Raw genomic sequence first — 24,991 nt, 5'->3', positions numbered from 1 at the left:
ATTAAATTATTATTAAATAATAAAATTTGTAGTCACTAAATATTTGTTGTGCTTAAATCTGTTAAATCTGTTAATTTAATTACTTAAGTTTTCATTTTTATATGTGGAAGGCGTAAAATTATAGCCGGAGGATAACAAGAAATGCGTTTTTCATTTTCAAAATTTTTTGACTCACTTATAAAGTATTTTTGTTAATTATTTAATTAATATTAATTTCACTTAATATAATTTAAAATTATGAATTTATAGGTAATTATTTTTTAATTAATTTTAAGGTTATAATTCAATAACACTTCGATTGTCAATAACAACGGAATTTTTGGTAATCTTTCAAAAGTTCTTGATAATTCTTTTTAATTTTAAATAAAATGATTATTTACGTATATAAAGATTGTTTTTTTTCTTCATTATGTCAGGTGTAATTCTTTTGAAATTGTCAATTAATGTCAAATTTTACTGTGGTTGTAGTTGTTGCTGTGGTTGCGCTTGTGGTTGTGGTTGGGACTCAATTTGATTTTGAGCCGTTGAGGATACGTCCGATATTGGATTACTTAAAATATTTGATGAGGTTGAGGCATTGATGTTCTGTGCTGCTGCTTCCTGTATGCGATGGGTTTTCATATGTGCACTGCGACTCTTTACTTTATTGAATATCCTGCAAATATTTCACAAAAGTATGGAAGAGAAAATAAGTTGTAACATAACTGTTGCTAGTGTGTAGTTTGAATACTATTTCATATAAATTTTGTGAAGTTAAATAATATAAAATACAATATTGAAAAAAATTTATAATTTTTATCTACCCTTTGCAATTCATTTTTATTTAGAAATTATGTTTTTTTTTTCAATATTACGTGTTTATATTATTTAAAAGTCTACCCAATTTAATTACGACAAACAGTTAAGCCAGTAGACAGTGAGTTATATATAGTATAGTTAAAAACACTTTAAAGAAGTTTGATTAGAGTAAAGCCTACATCATGCAGGTTTAAAGATCTATTTAAGAAGTATTAAGCGTTAGGAAAAGAAATGTGAAAGGGCATGCAAAAAACCTGAAATAAATTGGAAAGACATTTGTTTACTTATCTTTTTCATGGTTATGTAGTTTTTTGTTGTTGTTAGTTTGGGAAAGTTTAAATACAGAAATTAATACAACTAAAAATAGTTACTTAAAAATATAAAATAAACTTATAGAATAAAAAAAACAATACAATTAGTGTTAAAAAGCTTGAGCTATAAGCAGCAACGACCTATACATTTTGAGAAAGTTTTGGAATAGTTGTCATGAGAGAATGTAAAATAAACTGAATAAGGAATATAACAATAATTAGAACATTTCTGAATTTTTCTGAATAGTAAAGCCTCGATTGGTTAGTCTCGATTGATATTATCTTTTGAATGGTTACAGAATCAATGCAGTTTTAGCATTGTCAAAATAAAAAAATATTTCTGTCGGTGATGACTTAAGCGCGGTGCAGAGTATCATTTTTTAATGTCATTCAAGAGAGAAAATCTATGAATGACACTCCAGAATGATAGTCTGCACCTTTGAATGACACGCAACCAACACGTTGGCGTGCTCATCAAAATTTTGGTGAGCACATCATTCAACTTCTCGCCAACATGTTGTGAATGATAGTCTGTCACCCAAAAATTTGCATTAGTCACTTCACAGCATATTTTTGCATGGTTGTACTAACACACTTAAAACGTGCGAAACACACTTACAGCGTGCGCAAACACCGTTATTCTTCAAAAATTTTGCTTGAATGACAACTCTTGAATGTGAGCATGCTCAAGTTCGGCAAGAGAGAGTGCAACTAGAATGACATTCAAAAATGATAGTCTGCATCGCGCTTTAGACTACAGGTAACTTATATATAAATAAATGTCCAACTTTGTACAAAATAAATATCTGCTAAAATTATGAAATTTAACCTTTCAATCAGTGTTAAATCTGTAACAACATAGTGTCATTCAGATTTAGGTTATAAATTTTAGAATATGTACATTAAGGTAAATGAACAAAGGTATATGTGTCCAGAGACCAAATCAAAAAAATTGAAATTTTCAAATAAATATTGATTCGATGCATGATTCAATTAGGAATTCATGAGGAACTTGTATACGCTACGATTCTCCAAAAATATGATTATATGATGTAATATTATATAACACAAAAGTTACGAGAGTAGAATATGTTGGGACGTATTTGCATCTATAATACAAAATTGATAGATGTAAAAATAATAACGAATTACTACAACAAAATTATGTTTTATTTTTTAATCATACAGCTGTTTTGGGGTATAAAGAAATACCCATCTCTACTGCTCTTTATAGGTGTAAAATTTCATCACAAGTTCATTTTATAAAATACATAATAAATAACTGACGTACAGAAAAAGAAATAATATTGTAAAATTTTGACATGAATGAGGTAGTCTGTGACCTAAATTTTCAAAATAAATTAATTTTTAATCCCTATAACTTCCAGTTTAACTAAAGTAAAACAGTATATATAGGAGAAAATAAATGTTTAAAAACAAGTATACAACATGAATATTTACAATTATTTATTTTTTGAACATTAACGTTGATACGACTAAAGATTATTTTTGGATAAGGTATTGTTTAATACATCGTTAAAGGTAATCATTTCTAAAACCAAGGACTAACATCTTTAAAGAAGTAACAAAGTGATCCCAGTGATCAGAAGTGCTGTACAGCAGTATGGCCACAGTATTTGACAACTCTTACTATAGTCCAATTGTTTAATCATATAACATATTTAGTCAAGAAATGCATTTGGTCAAGAAATGCATTTGCTCAAGAAATACAATCTCTAATGAAATATATTGTTAATGAAATACATTGACTCATGAAATTTTTTGCTTTGCTTAACTATATTATTGACATTTGAATATACTGCAGCCATAATTTATACATAGTAGATATTGTCAAATAAATGTTTTCAAATTATATGTATGAGTATTTCCGCCCATCTAATGTAGCTAAGGTTTTAATGTTTTGATTTTTTTTATCTTTTCTTTCCTACTTTTATTTTTAAAATAATAGTTAAATCTCTGAAATTTTTTTTTTAAATATTATATAGATTTTATATATTATATATTATATATATATATATATATTATATATATATTATATATATATATTATATATATATATAATATATATTATATAGATAATTTTTATTTTAAAAATAATGGTTAAAAATCTGAAAGTATTTTTTATATAGATTTTTGTTTGTAAACACTTAATTGACTAACCACTGGTATCTATGAGATTATAGCTAAAGTGCAGTTCTTAATATTTAGAATCAGATAGATAAAGTAGAAGAACTCACTTTTTATTTTTTATGTTACTATTATTAGTTATTTTTTTTTTTTTTGTAATTACAATATGTTTTATGCAAACAGACATTAGATATGTTAAGTTATGTGTGAATTTGTTTATTTACAATTGAATTAAAGATATGAAAATGTATTTGTGTTTCAATAGGGAAAATTTGATGAAATGGCGGAATATTAGCGTTGCAACCATTTATGGTCTCTTGTGTTAGAAATTGGAGAAAAAAAACATAAAATAGTAACTGAAGGATTTTTTTATTCAAAACGGAAAAGGGAAAATCAAAACTATAATTTTTAAGAACTTACAACATTTTTCGTTTGGTAACGTTCGTTTAGGATGAGACGTTTAGGATTGTTAAACAATCTCACGATATTCACGGCTTACGAACTTTTCTTAATGCTTGATTAAATCTTCTAAAAACTTCAATTTGTCACTCTTCGCTTTTATTTTGAATTTGTTTGATTTGTTTGTTAGATTGATTGATTGACATAGGCAACACATGGAACAATACAATACAACAACAATAACAACAATTATTATTTCTTATATAAATTTCGATTATACTTTAATAAATATTATTTAATAATAAGTATGTAATAATAAGTAAGAATGTAATAAATAAATTTTTAATCATGTTTAAAATTACAACTACGGGCAAACAAAACTCAATCGATAATTTATCGATAACAAAACTTGTCGATGAGTTTCAATAATCATAACAAAATAAATTGATTACTAAAATTTTTAAAAATATGAAAAATATGAACCTATTTCGGAATATCAGTTTTATTGATACTCATCTGATAGGAATGGCCAAAATAAAACTAACAAACGAAAAAGAAAATAAAATGAAACCACGTGCGATACTTTTACGTTACGAATCAACATAAGTTTTACGAAATTTAAGTGTAAATAAGGATGTTGGCTTGGGGGAATCTTACTTGCCGCACACCTTGCAGGGATAGTCAATTTCTTTAGCGTTAATTGGTTCTTTATGCGCAGCAGTTGTGTTACTCGATTGTGTAGCGCTTGCGTTGGTGTTTGCAGTAATGGAGTTTGTAGCATTTTGGTTATTGGCATTTCTGCCGTAGGTGTGTATGCGGGTGTGACCATGCAGAGCAGCTTTTGAAGAGAAACTCTGAAATTGGCCATTTGGCAATGTCGAATTGTATAAACCGATAACTAAGCTAATGAAACTTACCGCCGAGCAGTCGGGTACCTCACATACATAGGGTTTAGGTTCACTAGAATGACTAGTGCTGACAACTTCGGCCTTTAGATGTGTCACCTTGTAGTCCACACATAACTTTTTCCAGAAGTAATACATTTGTACGCACTCTCCGGTGGTTTTAGTACCCAACTAATTATAAAAAGCCTATGAAGATTAAGAACATATAAAAACAGTTAGTAGAACGTACCTCTAAAGCAATTCTACTGAAGTTCTTGCCATGTTTTTCTAAGCCTTTCAGAAAAGCCTCCAACTCGAAAGCTGACCACTTCATTTGGAATGAATTTGATTGTGTTTGCAATAATGTCAATACAGCTGATGCAGTGTTTCCTTTTGCTTTAAATAATGTATGTAGTGCTACTTCTTCTGAATGACTGCCCATCGGCACAGCCGATGATTTACTTAAATCGATGTAACGCATTAAAATTTTATCATCAGTTTGCACATTAGGATTCCACATTAGTTCAGAGCGTACGGTTTCGAATATTTCTGTACTGTCTCTTGCTCTGCAAGCAGGAATCTGAGCCTGGTATGCTGAACCTAAATTTACCTTTGATTCATCAGAAAAGTCCACCAACCCCACATGATCATCAAAGTCGTCATCAAATGTATCGAATGAAATCAATCCATTATTGAGCTTCTTTCGCACGTTGCAATAAAGGCCAGTGCCTTTACGATCGGGATTAAGTATTGGCGCTGGAGTATAATGAGTACGCGATGGTTTGCGTAATTTTGAACGATATGGTGATAAAGAGTGGTATTTGGAGTATGTGTTCAGGAGATTGGAATCATGAGTACCATTTGCACGTAACCGACGTTTTAATATGGAATTAGTTTGATTCGAGAGTGGCTGCAGTGTTGATATCACTGGAGCAGGTGTTGGGGGAACAGTTGCAGCAGGAGTTGGAGCAACAGTTACTGATGATATAATTGTAGCCTGTGCATTGTGTATGTTGCTGACCATTGCATTAGTCACTATAGCGTTATTGGGAGCAAAATAAACGTTTGCTTCAGCATTTGCTTCTCTAATTTCAGTGTTCTGTAATATATTTATGTTGTTGGTCTGTTGAGGAGTAATGTTAATCTCCTCTTTATCAGTGGAACCGGTATATATAATAGGTTGCAATAAGTTGGTGCCCATATTGTTCATATTTTGAACAGCTGTGGCCTCCATAAATTGTGATTGGGATTGGATTTGCGGTAAGTTTGACACGTTATACTGTAGTTGCACGCCATTCGCATTACTCACGTCTGTAAGTGGCAGAAGAATTTGTTGATTTGAATAATCTGTTTGCTGTTGTTGTATTTGTTGTTCCTCTTGAGGATGTTGCTGTTGTAAAATTTCAAGCTTTATTTCTGACTGTTGTATTTGTTGTTGCTGTAATTGAAGTTGACGCTGTTGTTGTTGTTCAATTTGTTGTTGATAGAGTGCAAGCGTTGTCGTTTGTTGTTGTTGTTGCTGCTGCTGTTGCTGTTGCTGTGGTTGCTGTTGTTGGGCCTGAATTTGTTGTGGAATTTGTAATATTTGTTGCTGTATACGCTGATGTCCAAACTCTCTTGGCGATGATGATAACAAAGGATCTTCGGAATTAAGCATCATTTGCGATTGTAAGCCAAGTCCTGGCAAATAGTATAAATCAATAATATTATCTGCCTGGGATTCGCAATTTGTATTAATGGTTTCTTCAGGCAATACCTCACGTAACACCTCTTTCACTTCTTCAGCTGAACCAATTCCACTGGTGAAAAATGATTCCGAAAGTGGTGAAGTAGCATTGTGTGAATCATTTAGAAACTCTTGATCTTCATCATCCAAAAATGATAAATTGGTTTCCCCAAACTCTCGCAAATCGCATTCCGTATCATTTTGTGAATCGTTAAGTAAGTCCTCCACCTTAATGCTTGAATCAAATGTACTTTCTTCTAAGACACTCTTCAGTTTTAATATTTTCTCAGTATCTGAAAAATCGTCTTGACTTGTTTTGAAGAAGGAGGAATCAGTGGATTGAATTAAAAAGTCGGTGTTACATTTATCATTGAAGAAAGCATTTGTGCTATCACCAAACTGTAGCCCTTCTTCTATGTATGGTGAAGATTGGGTAACATTCTCGTGGCTTGAAGGCGGCGTAGGATAAGCGAGAGGAGAATGTATGGGTGATGTTAAGGAAACAAGTTGATGTTTTAATTCAGCGGGTAATGACAGTGTATTGGAACGCATGTTTGTCACTGCTGCTTGCACCTGTGTTGTATTTTGCATTATAATTTCTTTGGAATGGAATTGTTGGAAAGTTGGTAGTGTAGGTGGCGTAATTGTTTGTTTCAAATTATTAATTCTGAGGACTTCGCCACAATTTTTATCTGCCTCTAAATTTTCTAGTTCTGTTTCTAGATTACCATCAGCAGAGCTGTCTAAAGTAAATTGTTCGGAATGTTCGTTTTTGAGCTGTTCTGCAGCTTCATTTAGCAATTGAATTGAGTCCACAGTCTGTAAAAGCATTTCGGTATCAGAAACATTATACACCTCAGAGTTGTCAAATAAGCTTGCATTGTCACTACTGTAAGTTAGGGTGTATACATCGCCTGTTCCATTATTTTGGGAAATGGTTAATGACAGCGGTGCAGGATCATTTAACGAAATACTAGCTGGCGTGGGCGCACGTGAGGTGTTACTAGATTTGGATTGCTTGACCTTCGTTGGCACTACCTGTACATCGGATGGTATAATCACCGTGCGATTATTGTTGGTAATAATTTGACGAGTTGTTGGCAATGTTGGTGGTAAGTTGCTAGTGGTGACATTTGTACCATTTTGTGGCTTTTTCGAGGTCACTGCAATACGAGTGCCTCGTTTCAACAACTCTATTAAGGTGGAATCTTTTGGATCGGTTGATGTACTCTTGGTAGTCGTTGTGTTAATCGTTGTGGCTGATTTTGTCGTTGACGGAGCAGTCGTTGAGTTTGTTGCATGCATTGTATTAGTACCGACACCTACACTTATATTATTTAATGTCTTTTGTTGCTTTGTGCTGAAAATCTCGATACTCTGCGGCAACCCCAGCTGTTGTACATTAAGGCCATTTGCTTTAATAGTTGTGGCTGCAGGCAGCAGTGTCGTTGTAGTGGCAGTAGCACTTGTTGCGTTACTATTATTGCTACTTTGATTTTTTGGATTTAGGAAGCTTTCTAGATCGCTAATCGATCTTCTTATGGTGGTACTACCTGTAACGGTGCCAGGTGGTGCAGGAACTACAAATGCGCCCTACAAAATCAAAAAGTTAGAAAGTTTATGAATATAAGAAATTGTGATTTTAAATACTCACCTTGTTAAGATCTTTGGTTCGTTTATTTATGATTTTTTCCTCGATTAAAGCTCTAACACCGATGCTTGCTGTTTGTAGGGGTGGGCCATTGATGTCTCGCTTTTCTGTCTTTTTGGTTTCTGGGTCTTTTTTGAAGTAACCGCCATGTAAACGCATGTGACCATTTAGGGCGGGTATATTTTTGAACTTACGGTGACATAAATTACATTCAACAGGTTTCTGATCTATTTTTACTATGTTTAAAATTTGTGGGCTTATTGCTGAGACGAGTTGTTGACTAAGGTCGTCATCTTTAGTATCGATGGGAGATGTAGCACTTGAAGATGCATCAGATGTAACCTCATCCACAGTGATTGATACATTTTGCGTGGTATTCAACTAAAAATGTAAATAGTTATGCATATATAATATGTCGGTTAAAATAAATGACTGAAAGTTTTAAGTATGCAAAGCTTTATGTGTTTGGTTTTATAAAATATAAACGATATAAAGTAGTTTGATTTACCAATTGCATATTCCAGGTGCGTGGCCTATTTTGCACAATACTTTGTGGGCTTGTGGTTTGCGGTGGTGCGATTGCGGTATCTACCTTATACGAATTCACACTTGTTGACGATGACACTGTAACTTGAGCACTAGTTTGTTTAGTTTGCTGCATTATTTTGCTAATCAAATCTAATTGTTCACGAGTTAAACCGTCGGCCTCCATATTGCTGTTGTCAGTTAACGAAATGGTAGGTGAGGCGGCTGACATTGAAGCGCCACCTGAAGATGTCGATGACGTGGGTGACAAGAGAGTGACACTTGTCTTAATTGGCAAATTGATGGCCTTAATTTGTTCTTCAGTTAATGGCAAACCAGTTGCTGCATCTACAACTGTGCCACCATTTGAGATGTAAGTTCGTATGCAAGTTGCACCGTCTGGTGAACTGGCGTCACCTAATAGATGAAACGTAGGATTTATGAGTAATATAAAATAGTTTTAACATGAATTATATAAATGGTAGTACCACTTGCTGTAGCTGGAGATAAACTTAGACCAGAAGGGGTACCAGCAGTTGGAGAAAGTGTTTGATTTTGTGGAGTTATTACACCTGCGTGATGATTTTCGGTATGACGGCGTAATGAACGTGCGTCACAATATGATTTTCCACAACCTTCAGCTTTACATTCATAGGGTTTCTTATTTCTATGTGTCATCATATGTCCATTTCTGAAAGATATATATTTGTTATATATTTTTGTTACTATACTTCATTTACTTACAAATGATCTTGTCTTTTAAACGCTTTTGAGCACATTACACATACATATTTTCTTTCATCACTATGAGTCAATTTGTGTTTGGCTAAAGCAGATGCATTTCCAAAAATTTTACTACAAATCTACAAAAAAACACAAACAGGAAGATATATAAATTTATCTCATATTTTGAAATTGATTTGTTTACTTAAAAAAATTATTTACAAGACCGACACAAAAATATGAAAATGGCCTGATATTTTACTGTAAACATCAATCGAATGATTATCACAAAGAAAATATTTGAATATTCAAATTTATATTGAAAGTTGTTGATAGTGAAGTTAACTAATGGCGTTTCGCTTTCGATTGGTGAATCTGGATTCAATTTAGATTTATTTTCGATCTGTCAAATTTTGTTGTTGTTGTCGTGTTAGACAGACATTTTTTTAGTCGTGTTAGTAAAACATTGGTCTAATTCTACACATGCTTCTTTAATATACGGCTCTAATCTCTAGAAGTGAACAACCTGGGAGGATTAAGAAATATTTATTTGAATGTAATGAAATAAGAATAATAATAAAAATTGCTTTCAGTTTTAAAAGTCACTGCTCAAACTATGTTACATTACTTGTCAAAATATCTTCACAGGTCATATAAATAACCAGAGTACATCCATTGATTCACATTGATCCTTGCTTAACATACAAGGGCTCTAACCAACCAAATGGCTCTATAATTAGTTAATTTCATGGAACTTAATTCACAGCTAAAAAGCGTAATAAATCTTCTTGCTATGCCATCGATTGCTATAACTACTACGATGTTAATTTCCTACCTAATCCAAAGAACGATATCAATAGTTATTAAATCTTTAGAGTGTTCACAAATGGTTAATAGAAGTTTTAATACAAATTAAGATAAAGTAGACCATACATTAAGGATTGAAGAACATTTAAATTTGAAGATACAGTCATGTGTAGTCTTTTGAAACATCTGGAACATGGTTCCTAAGTCATTTGGAGTACTCAGACTTTTATTTCTGGTACATTATGTACCATGATGGTGTCGCAAACATGAAACAACTGAAGGATATTTATGGTATTATAAATGAAGTTTCAAAACCTAATTAAAACGAGCAAAGTGAAGTTAGTATTAAATGGATGTACTGTAAATTTCATCTTGAAGATTTTTTATACATATTAATTTTCTAAAATAAAAACAAATTTTATTTTTAAGTATGTTAAAAAATTTAAGCGAAGGCGCTATCACTATGCTATTTCAGAATATGAATTTATCAGTAAATGGGTTGAAAAATTTAAATATTAAAGATAATTAAGGCCGATGATGTCATAATTGAGTTTTACATACGTTAAGAAAGTGTTTTGAAAAATTCTATCCACGTCTTGGCCCTTCTTATTCACATCAGTGTAAACATATGTGTTGCTAACTTATTGTACCTGTGATTTTTCGAAAATGTTTTTATTTTTTCCAAGTAATTTCTGTCAGCACATTAAATGTACATTTTATATTGACAAGTAAATTGCTAGTTAAATGGAAATCTATCATTAGCAAGCAAATATGAAAGCGATGTCATACCACTAAATCTCCACTTGCTCTTCCGCTTATCCCGACATATGCTAGCTCTAATACATCTATTACCTTCGCACTATACAAACTGCCAATTTGCTCATGTACTCATATATGTTATAGTACACATTAAATAAAGAAAAAATTAAATAAATTATAGTAAATTTACTAAACGATTCGTGAATTTGATTTGCCATGCCAAAAAATTTCAAAATGTTTCATGTTGCAAATGTTGTATAATTATATATATACATACAACCGATAGTATACTCTTATGACTATATATAAAAATTTTTAAGTAGGTGCTCGTCTGTTTGTAGGCTGCTTAATAGAAATTTTTATGGTACAATAAATATTGTAAATGAGATTAATAAAAACTAAAATGATCTATTAAATATTTTATTTCCTTTTCTAAAAATATTTTTGAAAATATACACATTGTATACCATTACAATGTGCACTGATAATTAAAACTATCGATTCACATTGAATCGACATGTAAAGTGCATTTATTTTAAATTTCAATAAAAGGATATGTATAGGAAATCTATGTAGAAATATAATTAACACTTTCACCATTGATTGGCCACACTATACTCTATTTATTAAAGAACTTAATCTACCGCGAAGTTCGAATATCAAAATATATGATCCTTAAGACATAGAGAGAGGTTACGAAGAAACCTCCCAGTTAATAGAGGATAAAATTGCTCAAGTGCACTGATTCAACTAATCTCAACATAATAATTCGGAAGGAAACTACTGTGCATATTCTTAGTGACTGTACAGCTTTAATAACGCACAAAAGAAACTTGTTTCATTTGGAACAGATTAAGAGCTCTTCTCTAGATTTAGTTCTGGGCTTTGTTCATAAAGCTTTAAAGAGCTTTGTGTAATCAATAGTGAAATTGAATTTGTGAAACTGCTTCTTCAGACCGCAGTATTGGATGTTGGGCGATTTCACGTCAAAACTAAAATATTTTTATAAATATAAATATTTTTATATGTCAATGAAACAGAATTAAAACAAAGCTATTGTCAATATTAAATTGAATATCAATTACAAAGTATGCTCCATCACTACACTTATATATATGTTAAAAAACACAACATGCAATGTGCCAGCTAACTGCAGTAACGAAATAAGAAAAAAAAAACAATCAAAACGCCAGCTAATAATATTGAAAGTGTGAGAATAACTTTATAAAAATTTCTGTGGGACACATCGGTATAAGTATTTTTAATGTTAAAAATGTTTCAATAAATCTATAGATTCTTAATATGTTTATATGAATATTGAATTAATTGAAAGGGGAAGTTGAATTCCTTGCACAAAAACTTAAGCTTGAGAGATGCTTTATTCGGTATATATAAATCAAAAATAAATTAAATGACTAATTACTAACATGTGATCAGTGCTGTCGATATTATTGCACATAGTCAACTACATCCAAATATATGAACCGATTACAGTCAAAAAGGAATAGATGACTTTATTGAACTCTGTTAGCAAACGAACTGAATAAGTAAGTGGATACAGCTGAACACAGTAAATAAATATTTAAGAGCTTGTTATCGCCAACTCAGCTAGTATGAAAATTTTTACCAGTGTGAAAAATTTTTTTATTTGAAAAAACTTAAAACATCCAATTTAGTATAATTGGTACCTTATCTAACTGGGTAATAGAACTAACAAATAGTTTTATACATATGTCTTCAAATTTATTCCTTTGGAGAAGCTGAGACATCAATATTTCTTTTTTTTTGGTCATTTACGACATGTGCGAGTTAGGCTAAGTTGCGTTCTAAATGAGGGAAATTCTACGTTGTGTCGATAATGTAATGATGTGTCGATGCGTGTTGATAAATGGTTAAATGTGTGCAGTGCAAAAAATCTCCCATTTGGTTTAGCATCAACTTAGACTAACTCGCACACGTCCTTAGTAGATAATTAAATATAAAAATGATATCAAATTTCCATTTAATCTAAAGAGAATTCTTTTATATATTGAATATAAAATTTTAAGATTAACTAAGGTGACTCTAAAATTACACTTAAAAATATGCAAAATATGCACTTACCAGGCACTGTTGTGGACCGTGTCTGGTGGGTGATGATAATTTAGGTCGACTCTTCTTTACAATTGCTGTGGCAGTAGCACTGCCAGGAACATTTTTAATACCGTGTGCTATTAAATTATTGCCGTTCTTCAGATTACCGCCACTGGTGTTGCTGGTAATACTAATGGTGCTGTCGTTGCTGCTTGAGCTGAAATTGCTGTTGCTGCTACAGTTGCTGTTACTATTCGTAGTATTATTCAATATGGAATTAGAGCTATTGCTACTATTACTATTGCTCATAATTTGAGCTAACGAGGTAACGTTATTTGTGTTGCTGCAACTACTGCTGCGTATGAGGCAATTTTTAATGTAGCTATTCGTTTTATTGGTGGTATTGGTTGATGTTGATACGGTTTGTACAGTAATTTTATTCGATTCCTTGATAGGTATAGTCGAATTGCGACGACTTATAGTGATTTTATTATTATTTGTTATATTGTTTATGCTGATATTGTTGTTGTGGTTGTTGTTAACACTACTGTTATTAATATTATTACTATGAGTAATATTATTGTTATTATTTATGCTTTTAGTTGTTATTGTTGTACTGTTGTTTTTTAGCGCTATTAAAATCAGTATATAAAGTTTAAATAATATTTTGTTGAAAATATAGTATGTTGTTGCATACTTACAGGCTGTCTGTAACGTGCCTAAAACGTCGGCCAACATTTCCGGATCCGGATAACCGATGGTCAACGCATTTTCTAGGGATGTTGATGCTGGGGAGTGATTAGAATCGATAGAAGAGTTTGTGTCTCTCAACTGTAATGTTACGGAACCTTCTGTACCAACAGAGGCACACATAAGCACCCGAGGCGAAGTTAAACTCGATAAAGGCAGATGTATGCTCTTCTGTACCTAAAGTGATAAAAGAATAAAATTCAAATATATGAAAATAAATGAATGAATCAATTATTTTTTAAATATTAGAAAATAATTTATTTTTACAATCATATAATACAAAAACAAAATACACAATTTATTTTTATTTTCGACAAAATTTATTCAAATTTTATTTAAATAATATTTGCACATTGAGATATCTAATATTTTGATACTTTTATTTATTATTTCTATTGGAAATTTCAATAAATTTAACAACGTATATGATTGATAATTTAACAGAAATGTTAAAAAAAAACATTTTGATTATAAAAAGTTTTGCAATAAAATTTTTTATAATTAAAATATGTTTCCAAGTATTATGACGGAAATAAAAATACTTGTTCATACGTTTAAATAATTGATAAAATTAGGAAGAATTTTACTTTGTGAATGATCGGCAATGTATTAAATACTTTAAAACTCGTCGCTGCATTAAAATATTTAATACGAATAATGCCATTAGATTAAAAATAAATAAAACTAAAATGACAATTGTGTAGAACTTGCCAAAAAATTTATGTAGTATATAAGTTTAATAAAATTTTGGCAATACACCCAACGAAAAAGAAAATATATTTAAATATGGTCTATGATGAACGTCTGATGGGGTTATTCTTAAACCAGACACAATAGTAACAGACACTTCCACGATGAGTATCATCCAACAAACGCTACAAAAGAATCTTTACAGCATGTCATACACAAATATGAGACTATACACATATAGAACTAATGCATTAGGTATCTAAGCAGAAAGGCTTCTGTAATTTTAATTGCTAACTTAGGCATGTAAATACCCAGTCCTACTCCCCATTCTTGTGCCGCTTATCTGATGCTGCTTTTAACGGACAGGGTGAGCGTAGATATGCATTCTTAATAAATTAACCTACAAACTGCAATGATTACAAAAAAAAAATTCTCATAAAATATATAAAATAATCTGATTTTAAGAATTATTTTGGTTTTTAAATATTTACAGTACAATTTAGCTAAATTGCATAGATATTCTGCGACTAAACTGACTCACACAAAGTTCAAAATATCCATTTAAAAAATAATGATGTACGAAAATGTGTTTCAGGATTATTTATAACTGAACATAGTTGTTTTAAGAATTTATGTTTCATTGTTTTTATTGAGTCTATGTTAAAACTTTGGTTACACATAATATTAAAATCCAGAAGTAAATATTATCTCTTACTTTTAAATCGATAAATAAGAAAGAAATCTATGATGTATTCTACATTGCTTGAAAAAGCACAAAAGAGAAGGGGAAAATAAAACCCGTAGTGCCAAAACTAAACAAATCTGGCCATCCCTAAACCTATCTAGAAATAGGAAACTAATTAACTTAAATATGAATAATACCGATAATATCATATCCCTTGTAAAAGGGTATTGCTTGACAATTTAAAGATTTAAGGATCTAACCACACGTTATCAATTTCTTATCTGCTATGCAGACGTCCAGCCATAGCAGCCATGGTTTTGAATAATTCTTTTTCCAAAAAAAAAATTCTCATACTATTATACTCAAATCATTCTAAGATTTTGAAATGTTATTTTTTAATGATACAAATACACTAATAAATACATTGCTTAAAATTTAATCATAGTAAATCAAAGGAAGTCCTTTAATTATATTTGATAAACTATATGTTAGGTTGTGGAATGTACTTCAAGAAGGTTGTAGACTGTGCTCGAGAAGATTATATATACCTTTATTTTCCTTTGAACTGTTTGCAATATTAACTAAATTATTTGGTCTACGTGAATTATATAAAAATTATGTATAGATTTTTGTATATTACCTTTTTAAAACAAAAACTATCTTAGGGATATTTGCCATGAAGGAGCAACAGTGTACAGATTAGGGAGATCATTGATATCCATATTAAAGACGTTTATATTAACAAGTAAATGGAATTATAAGTAACTTTAATTTTACAATTGATACGATTTTAGTATTTTGTTGAGATCTAACTAAATGTTTAAAAGTTTTATTTTAGTGTGCGTTTTTCGGTTCATTATATTTCTTATAAGTGATTTAGTTTAGGTTATGTTGGGTTGGAGTATATTATTATTTTTTTTAAACGATTTGCCCGTCTTCTGCTGAACTCTCTTTCTCCAGGTTATTGCTGGTCTGCCACTGCGCATAGTCCCCTGGCGGTTCCAAGTAAGTGCAGCATCCGCGATGTCTTCATAAAGCTTACGCAGTGTGTGTCCAATCCAACCACACTTCTTTCTTCTTATCTCGTGTTGTTTACGTTTGTTAAGTCTAGTATATACCTATTATGTCCATAGTACTTAATAATACAGTTACTCATGTTTAGTTAATAAAGATAGTATCAATAGTAACTTTAAAGAATTATTGTAAATTTTAAATGTGAGTGAGAAGTGTGACAAGAGTACATTTCGCACTATAAAATAGTATCAAATAGCTTCAAATAACATATTGAGTTTTAAAGACTAAATTAATGCTTAACCTAAAGCATCGTTTACGGTATAAATGACATTATATATTGGATTAGAATAAAAATATTATTCCAGAAGAAGTAAAACTTTTGTTATAAATGTCAATAAACAACATTAATTTCTCATCCATTTTCGTAAAGTGTACTTAATTAATTCAATTTTTCATATTACTACAATGCACTATAAGTGATGCAGTAAAATTTGCACCTCTGCAAATAGAGCAATCATAAATTCCTATCTCTGCCAAATGCTCTAAATTTTATTGCAAATTTGTACATCGTCTGTTGCCCAAAACAAAAAACCCTCCAACATAAAGGATCGAGCGTAATCTGAACTGCAACAATACTCGCTTGCGTTATTTATGTACCTCGCTGATTCACTTTTAACGACGCCACTTGCACTAGGAGACAAATCTTTATTGCACAATAAATTTTATTTAAAATAAATTACGAATAATATTTATGCTCTCCACTGTGCAGGATTTTACCGCCTTGCCTATATTTTGTTTGTACGTTTTGTGTGTATTGTGTATTTTTGTATTTTTGCATTTTTTTCGAACTGTAAACACCATAAAATATATTCCCGACAAGCACAATGCATAGAATTTTATAAATTCTGCCCAACGTATGCACTTTGTGAAAGCATTTCTCTCTGCTTTATTTTTGCTTCTTATTTTTCTAAATGGAAAAAATGCAAATAATTTATAAATATTCTGTCAAAGGCATATCGATATTGGAATGTTTTCCGGATTTGACAGTTCAGTATAATTAAATACGAGTTTTAACTTAAATTGGAAATTGATTCCAATTTTATATTTCAGTTATGTGTTATTATAAATTCTTTAAATTTATGTTTTTAATCAGAGATGATATTGCTAAAAATTTAATAATCTTCATGAAGTTAGTTTTGTTTAAAAGCAATTTTTATTATCCACTATTAATTTATTTTTTTAAATAATATTGAATACACTTATATACATATACTCTATTTAAAAATATAAATTCACTTTCAGCAATTGTTTTGTATGCCCGCAATACGATTTAGTAAACCAAAACCATCCATTTATCAACTTGGTCTTCCTAGGTACAAATAGGAAGACCAAGTTGAATACCATCAAGAAGATATATTGTATCATACTGATAAAAAATATTAATTGTTGATATAATGTTCGTTTATTATGTTGAGACTAGTTGAGTCAGTGCACTTGACCACTTTTACTCTCTATTACTCTTTGATTGGATTACTGTTTAACACTTTATCAGGCTAAGCAATAACTGAGCTTAGATCTTTATACCACCCGAGGAGCCTGTAACCATCTTGAGATTCGATAACGCGATATTGGTAAGCCTGTCAGTTTTTGTAAATAATTTCAGGGCTCTATCCTTTATGTATTTTTTGATCGGATCAATCTTGAGGTCCTTGAGGATGTCAAATATATATAGTTCATACAAATTGTCACAAAATGAGTATTCAAAAGCAATTTTAAAGAAAATTTTCTATTTTATATATGGAATTAGTATGCGATTCTAGTATCAATATATAAATCAATATCAATAAAAAGGACTTTTGCAAAATATATAATAATTATTTGAAAATTTGACTTCAACAATTGAAATAAGTAAATTTTCAGATAATCAACAAACTTTAAATTTAATTTAATTAAATAAAAAAATATTATTTTTAAAAAACGTTATGTTTTTTATAAATAAATATGGTGCTTTATGTTTACTAGACATTAGAATTACATAAAGTAAACTGCAGCTTTAGAGAGACATTAGAGACATCTCAAACGTTCAATATTCCATGTTGGTTTTACAAAACTAATTTGAATAAAACCAAGCATTAAGATTGTAAAATGTGCTAAAAACTATCTCTAAGATAGTTTTTGTTTTAGAAAGGTATGTGTTAGTGAAATGTCTAAGAAAATGTTTATTTAATACTATTTCTATCTTAAATATTAAGTACTTGCTGGTGACACTACTTTCAAGATGAAGAGTTGCACTACTTCACTTCACTTTCACTTTACATACTTCATTCAATACAGTCACGACTAAACACATACATATATATAAATTTAAAATTCCACTTAATCGAAACTAAAATCATAACCTGGTATTTCATGACGGGATATGAGTAACGTTCAAAGAATGTAAATATGTTGTTTATATAGGTATGTTAGTTGAAATCTTGAATGTACGCTCGTTTATAAGATTAAAAATTACTTAAATATCAAAGAGTTGAATATTTAAAACTTTGAAGTCATGAAAGCAATTTTTTCTATAAAAAAAATTGACTTGCATATGAAAGTAGCAGTCTTGAGAACTGCTTCTGCGTTCGGCATTAATGTTCGATATTCAATCACTTTGCTTATTTTTGTGTCCATGATTCATATGTCAATCAAAGTCAATGTCATTCATCCGGCACAAGAGAAAATATAATAATGAAGTGAGAACACCTTTTAGACGCTCTTTAAATATGAAATTAAAAAAAAATTCAAATTTTTTTTATTAAATTTTTTAATAATAATTTTTAATATTTGCTATTTCGAAACGTCACTGAAAGCAATTTTTACTATTTTTTTCTCATTAATTCATATGGCTTAAAATAAATGAATTGTTTCATTTCGCGTGTGCGTGGAAAATTATAAAGCCATTCAAAATCATATATTAAAATAAAAAAGAAATAAAAATAAATATTAAAAAATATTTAAATTTAACAACCACCAAAAGACACACGAAAATATTTTAGTTTATATGAAAATTGTGAAACACATATTGTTTCATTTTAATTTTAGTTTGTCTTCTACTGAAAAATTAATATTAAATAAATAAAAAAATTTTGTATGGTATGAGTAAAAATAGAAATACTAAAATGCATTTTTCAGAAATATAAACAAAACTCAAAGTATTACTCAACTAAAAATAAATTGTCATTAAATATTTGCTTTTGGACGAACTACAATTTTTTTCAAAATCAATGTCACCTCTCTGATCGTTCATTCAACTGTTTGTCTTTTATATTGATTCATCATGTTCTTAGATATAATAACCGATATTTTCCTTTTTAAGATATTGTCAATAACAGAAAATTGCTTATATCGCAAAAAAAGCGTCAACATACCAACAAAATGTCTTCCACAAAGTTTTCTTTTTCAGTTTCGTATATATGTAAACGAATAATCTGCTCCAAATATTAGTATAGATATATATTTTATGGTTAATTTTTTTACTAGTACTTTTCTATCAAAGTAAATACTAATATTTTTAAGAAATCAATTACATACTATAAAATACTACGGATTTAATTTATAATTAAATTATAGTTTTAAATTTAGTTTTTAAATTTTTAATCAAATACTAATTGTTTCCCCTAGTGGGGTTTAGATCCGCAACGATTCTCTTAAACTGTACTCTGTTAGGTGCTTCTCTGCATATATCGTCTCCATGTGTAGAGCGCATCTGTCATTTCTTTTTCAATTGTCCTTCTCTAAGTTAAAACCGATACACAGCGCGTCTGCTGCCTTGTGGGTTTCATGTCAAAACTTGGAATATAATTATTTGGAAATCGGATAGTATGCCCTATTCAATTCCATTTTCGCGTTTTTATTTCAGTTACAGCAGCTTTCGGATTTGTTTGGAGCAAATTTTCTATATTTGATATGGGGTAAGGCCACAATATTTCTAAGATTTTCCGCAGGCATTTATTTAAAAATGTTTGTATCTTTCTTTCTATCTGCTTTGAATGCTTGTATGTTTAGCAGCCATAATTAATAGTTTTTATATAGAGATTTATATTATTTTTGATTTTTTGAATCTGTATAATATAATAAATATCATAGTATAAATATTATATTATAATATAAATTATATTACATTTGCTGAATTAACACGGGGCGTATGAGTAACTTTTATACATATAAATAATAACTTCCTCTGAACAATGTTTTACACAAGAGAGTACGGATATAAAAAAACTGCAATGATTAATACAAATATTCAATGTGATCATAATTTACTTTTTAATACAGAAGTCATTTAGCAAATATATAAAAAATATCCAGATTTAAAAACAGAAACATTTGTTAGTAGAACTCATATATCTGCTAACAAATTTAAACAGTAGTGAAAAAATCATTAAACAGTAGTGAGTTATATTAAACAATATTTATGAGATTGATTGGAATACATAATACCCATTATAAAGTTTCTGGTCTCACAAAACATATAATGGGTGAAGCTTGAATTCATTTTTATAAGCACATTGCTTTCTCACGAGAAAGCTTGACATATCCACTTAACGAAAAATGAAAAAATAAAATGGGCCTTATTATTACTATTTCTATAGCAAATTCTTACATTTCGAAGACAAACTGCGGTTGTTCAATTATTTCTTTGTGAAATGGCAAACCTAAAACTGAATATATAGTGTCTGAGATGACAGTTTTGTTGAACATATGTCACGGAATTAGTGCGGTTAAATCAGGACCACGAAATGGATAACTAAGAATAACTACCGCGGTGTGAAAAAATGTTTTTTCTTAACTAGAAACATTATGTTGAAAATTTAATGAATGTTTATTGAGGTATTGCCTTCCATATATGTTGAGTAAGAAAATATATTGTTTTCATATCAAGTTACTTACTAATTAAGACTACCAACTACCAACCAAGGTTCACATCCAGTTTATTTGTGGAACTTAATCACTACAAAATATGCTGATACTTTATATCTTTTCTATGACGAACGTTAAGAAATAAATTAATGTACGATACTCCTTGACTTTCATGCTTTGATTTATTAGTTTATTTATTTTAAAATATCAAGTAGTTTTCGCAATTTTAAATAGGAATAAGCACCTGTTCTCTATAAATACTGCAAACATTGCAAATTATAATCTAATTTATTATTAAAAAAAAAAATTAATCATATTATTTTTTTTGTTTTCATTGCACGTTTCCAAAATTTTGATAACAAATGCAAATTAATTTTCTTTGAACGAGTTTTTAAGCATTTAAATTAGGCATGAATTCTTGGATATCATCAGATACAAAAACAAATACAAATATTAATAATATTCCAAGCTGAAAAAACGCAAATGTATCTTAAAAGCAACAAAATATTTTACAAATACGTTCGTATGTATAAACGGAAAAGTAAGGTATTCTATTTATGTATATAAAATATAATAATTTATGATCTATATCGCATGAATGATTAATGTGAATCATACTTACCGAATTCATGGTAGCCATCGCGAGTGGAGAGGAACAAAATCAAAAATCTGCAAAAAATAAAAATCAAAGAAAACATCGATGAATAAGAGTGAAATAAAATAAACTGAAACTAAACATAACAACAATGTGAATATAAACAAACATTTGGATACGCATGATAATAACATATTCTCAAAGGTTTTATCTAAATCCCTTATGTATCGTGTGTTATTTGTGTACATGCAAATTTTATTAAACAGGACTTAAATGTATGAGTTCCGATATCCTTAAGTATAAGAAATTAATATATAAAAGAATAATGATATTTCTTAATGTAGAACTAATGTTGACATTAATGGTATGCGGGTTGTTGGTGGAAAACGGTTGCTTTAAAATATATTTGAAATGTGAAGGGTGAAGTGTATGGTGTGTTGTCAAAAAGAAAAATGTACGATAAAAATAATAAATTAGCAAAAATAATAAAATAAAATGACATTGAATTATTTTAGTAAAAATATTTAACTATTTGTTTTATATTTCTTTCTTTAATATTCAAAAATTTACGTAGTTTTTCTTAAGTGGAAATTCCTTTTCAAAAACGTAACGTAAGTATTAAAAGAATTGCTCAACATTGTAGTGCAAAGCAAGGCTACACGCATCGTTAGTCATATTAATTATATTAAGCATACACAAAGATACATGCATATAAATAATTAATTTAGAGACCCTTTTAATTTTAATATAAATATAATTTGGAAAGTATATAGTTTTATAAATATTTTTTAATTTTAGTATATGACATGTGCAATTAGTTTATGAAATTAGTAAAAATATAGTATGAAAAGCATGCGTTCTTTCAGTTCTCCTGTGTAGTTGCGAAACCTGGTTTGTTATGGAAAACATACAAAGCAAGCCGAGAGTGTTTGTCAACTACTATCTTCGCAGAGTTTTGCGTATTTCTGACCAAACAGAATCTCAAATCAAGACCTTTGGACCAGAACAAATGTAAGAGATGTCAGCCTTGAAATTCGCAAAAGAAAATTGGGATAGATCGGGCATACACTTCGAAAGGCTCCTACCGAAATTTGTCAACAGTTGTTGATATATAACCCGCAAGATAGCAGGGATAAAAGTTGTCCAAAAACAACATGGAGAAGGTCAACGTTAAATGAAATAATTACCGTTTTGCAGCCCCTAGGAAGAAGAATAAGCAACATTACTAATATATAGGGCGCACCGTTGCGGCGCGAAAGATGGAAGCGACTTATAGACAGTCTATGTCCAGTATAAGAGGCTGCTCGAAATCATTGATGTTCAGCAAGGCTTATTATTATTATAGTATAAAATTAATGAGATTTGTCAAATAACATAAGCAAAATTTTTTAATATTAAAAAGTTAAATGGGAATAAGCACAGATTTCAAAATTTTATACTACTATTAATGAACAAATTTAATTTATCAATACATAAAACAACAAAAATGAAATAATTAAACTAACATCTATTGTTAAATAGATTAGATGTTAAAATAGGTTAGAACTTTGAATACTTTCAGTTGTCTGAACTTAGAATATATAAAATATACTAAAGTTAGTATCGGTACATAAGGCACAAACTCTGATGAATGAACGGTTTAGGAGTATAGAAAAAGAGACAGGAAGAAATCATTTGGATCCCAATAAACCTACATTTCAAATACATACTGAAGTACTAACGTGATATTGTGCCATTAAATCGATGCGTAATCCATAGCGTGTACCGACAATTAATTGTGCAGGAATTGCAGTTGAAGAGATAAAATCTAACAATCACTTTGATTATTTTTGTCCTGGACTTCAGATTAATCGACTTCAATGTCTAAGAGACCAACAAAAAGAATGGAAGTGTTAAATATTGTCGTGACAGAAATAATAAATATGATTTCCTCATTTTTATTTGGAAAATAAATGCTTTTCAAAACAAAAAATATTACATAGCAATATATGTAATAAAGCTCACTTTTTCTAACAACTTTTAAGGGCATCGCAATGGACAATAGATGTCTCTGAGCCATCTTTGAAAACAAAATATAAGCAATATTTAAAAAAAAAAACAAATTTTTAACAGAATGACATTTTTTTTCAAAAAATTTTGTATATCATTTAAATAAGCAACATCAAGTGCTTGGTATTTGGTTAATTTTTCCAATACCTGTACTCAAGTACTTTTGTTATTTTGTTACAATTTATTCGGGCTTTAACAACATTCTAATCTATATAAAAATTTTTTATAAAACTAGAAAGACTTCTGATTTATCTATAATAAAATGTCATTTTTTTGTTATGACTTAAAATAACCTAATACTTTTGAATAAAATGTAGCTATATTCTCTTGAAAAGTTCTTTTTCTTATCAATAATGTAATATTTATCCGACATTTTGAATATGTGCATAATAAAACAAGATCTTAGGAACACATCAAATGGGATTGTATGAACACTGCAAGGCTTACTGCAATTCTTTACAGTCATTGGTGTATAGGAATCTATGCAGAGGATCTGTGTATTCCTCATAATCCTCATTGCAGAGCTATTTTCTGTGAATGGCTGCTTTGGCGTCTAGAAGAAATAGGTTTTTAGGAAGGTTTTTCTTTGAGATCTTATCAGACTATTTATCGACCTATTAAATTATCTAAATTCGACGAAATACATTTAGGCTATATTCTTCTATCTTAGACGTTCTTGCAAGGAATGTGGTAGCAAAATGGCGTAAAATCGCTAATTGAGGTACATGGAAAGTTATCTGATGATCTGTCAATGCAATCAACCAGCTAACCAGAGTCACTGTGTATATAGCAAAACAATATAAAAGATAGTATGCTATTAAACTTCTCTGTGATATAACATATGTTCACTTTTTATGTTCTATATGATCTCGTCTTTCATGAGACATGCTATGTATTTAATTTCTCTATCTACTTATCTATCTGTTTTTTTATATTACGTGACTTCATCTAAAATATTGAATGAAATGTTGTATAGTCCGTCAACTATAAAAAAAATGTTAGCATGTTGTTACTACACATCATACATAGTAGGGATACAATTGGTTACTTCCCAATCGGTTTGAACGGCAATTAAGATTTGATCATTCTTATATTTTCCATTTAATCCAGGGTTAAATAAATATATTTAATTTTTATTTGTTTTTACTTAGACATTTCTTGCTGCTTCTGAGAAAAATTACTACGCTGTATATGTGAATATTTTTATATATTATCTTGTCATAGTTCCGATGTATCTGTATCTATACAGCTATCTATGCTGAGAGGCTTGTGTTATTGACAATATTTATCCAATTTTAAAAAAATCCATATTTACCTATGTATTGTATATATAATTGTATATGTAAATAGTTCTCTGTGAGTAATATAGATTATATGTATTATGGCCTAATTTCTTTTATTCGAATCAAAGGTTAATAATAGTCTGTATATTTACAATTTATAATTTTGTAACGCCTACAATCTGGTAAACAAATTATGCCAACTAAATATTGTAATGCTAG

The 24,991-nt window shown here is 29.8% G+C and overlaps 1 protein-coding gene across 1 annotated transcript; it reads right to left on the bottom strand.

The window, feature by feature from the left end:
- Window positions 1–314: 314 nt before the first annotated feature.
- Window positions 315–21,514, bottom strand: LOC119680264 (probable serine/threonine-protein kinase DDB_G0267686; the record flags this gene model as incomplete). The annotated part of the gene is given in 12 exon segments (XM_038092992.1): window positions 315–655; window positions 3,678–3,812; window positions 4,314–4,510; window positions 4,574–4,732; window positions 4,791–7,859; window positions 7,921–8,298; window positions 8,426–8,859; window positions 8,931–9,133; window positions 9,187–9,305; window positions 12,835–13,399; window positions 13,502–13,731; window positions 21,468–21,514. Coding segments are annotated over 11 exon segments (5,382 nt in total). The 3' UTR covers window positions 315–655; window positions 3,678–3,802.
- Window positions 21,515–24,991: the final 3,477 nt, after the last annotated feature.

Source organism: Teleopsis dalmanni, chromosome 2 (assembly GCF_002237135.1).
Source record: "Teleopsis dalmanni isolate 2A chromosome 2, ASM223713v2, whole genome shotgun sequence".
In the NCBI taxonomy this organism is placed as follows: Eukaryota; Metazoa; Arthropoda; class Insecta; order Diptera; family Diopsidae; genus Teleopsis; species Teleopsis dalmanni.
The sequence above is the reverse complement of the archived record's forward strand: the minus strand, read 5'-3'. Positions and strand labels throughout refer to the sequence as shown.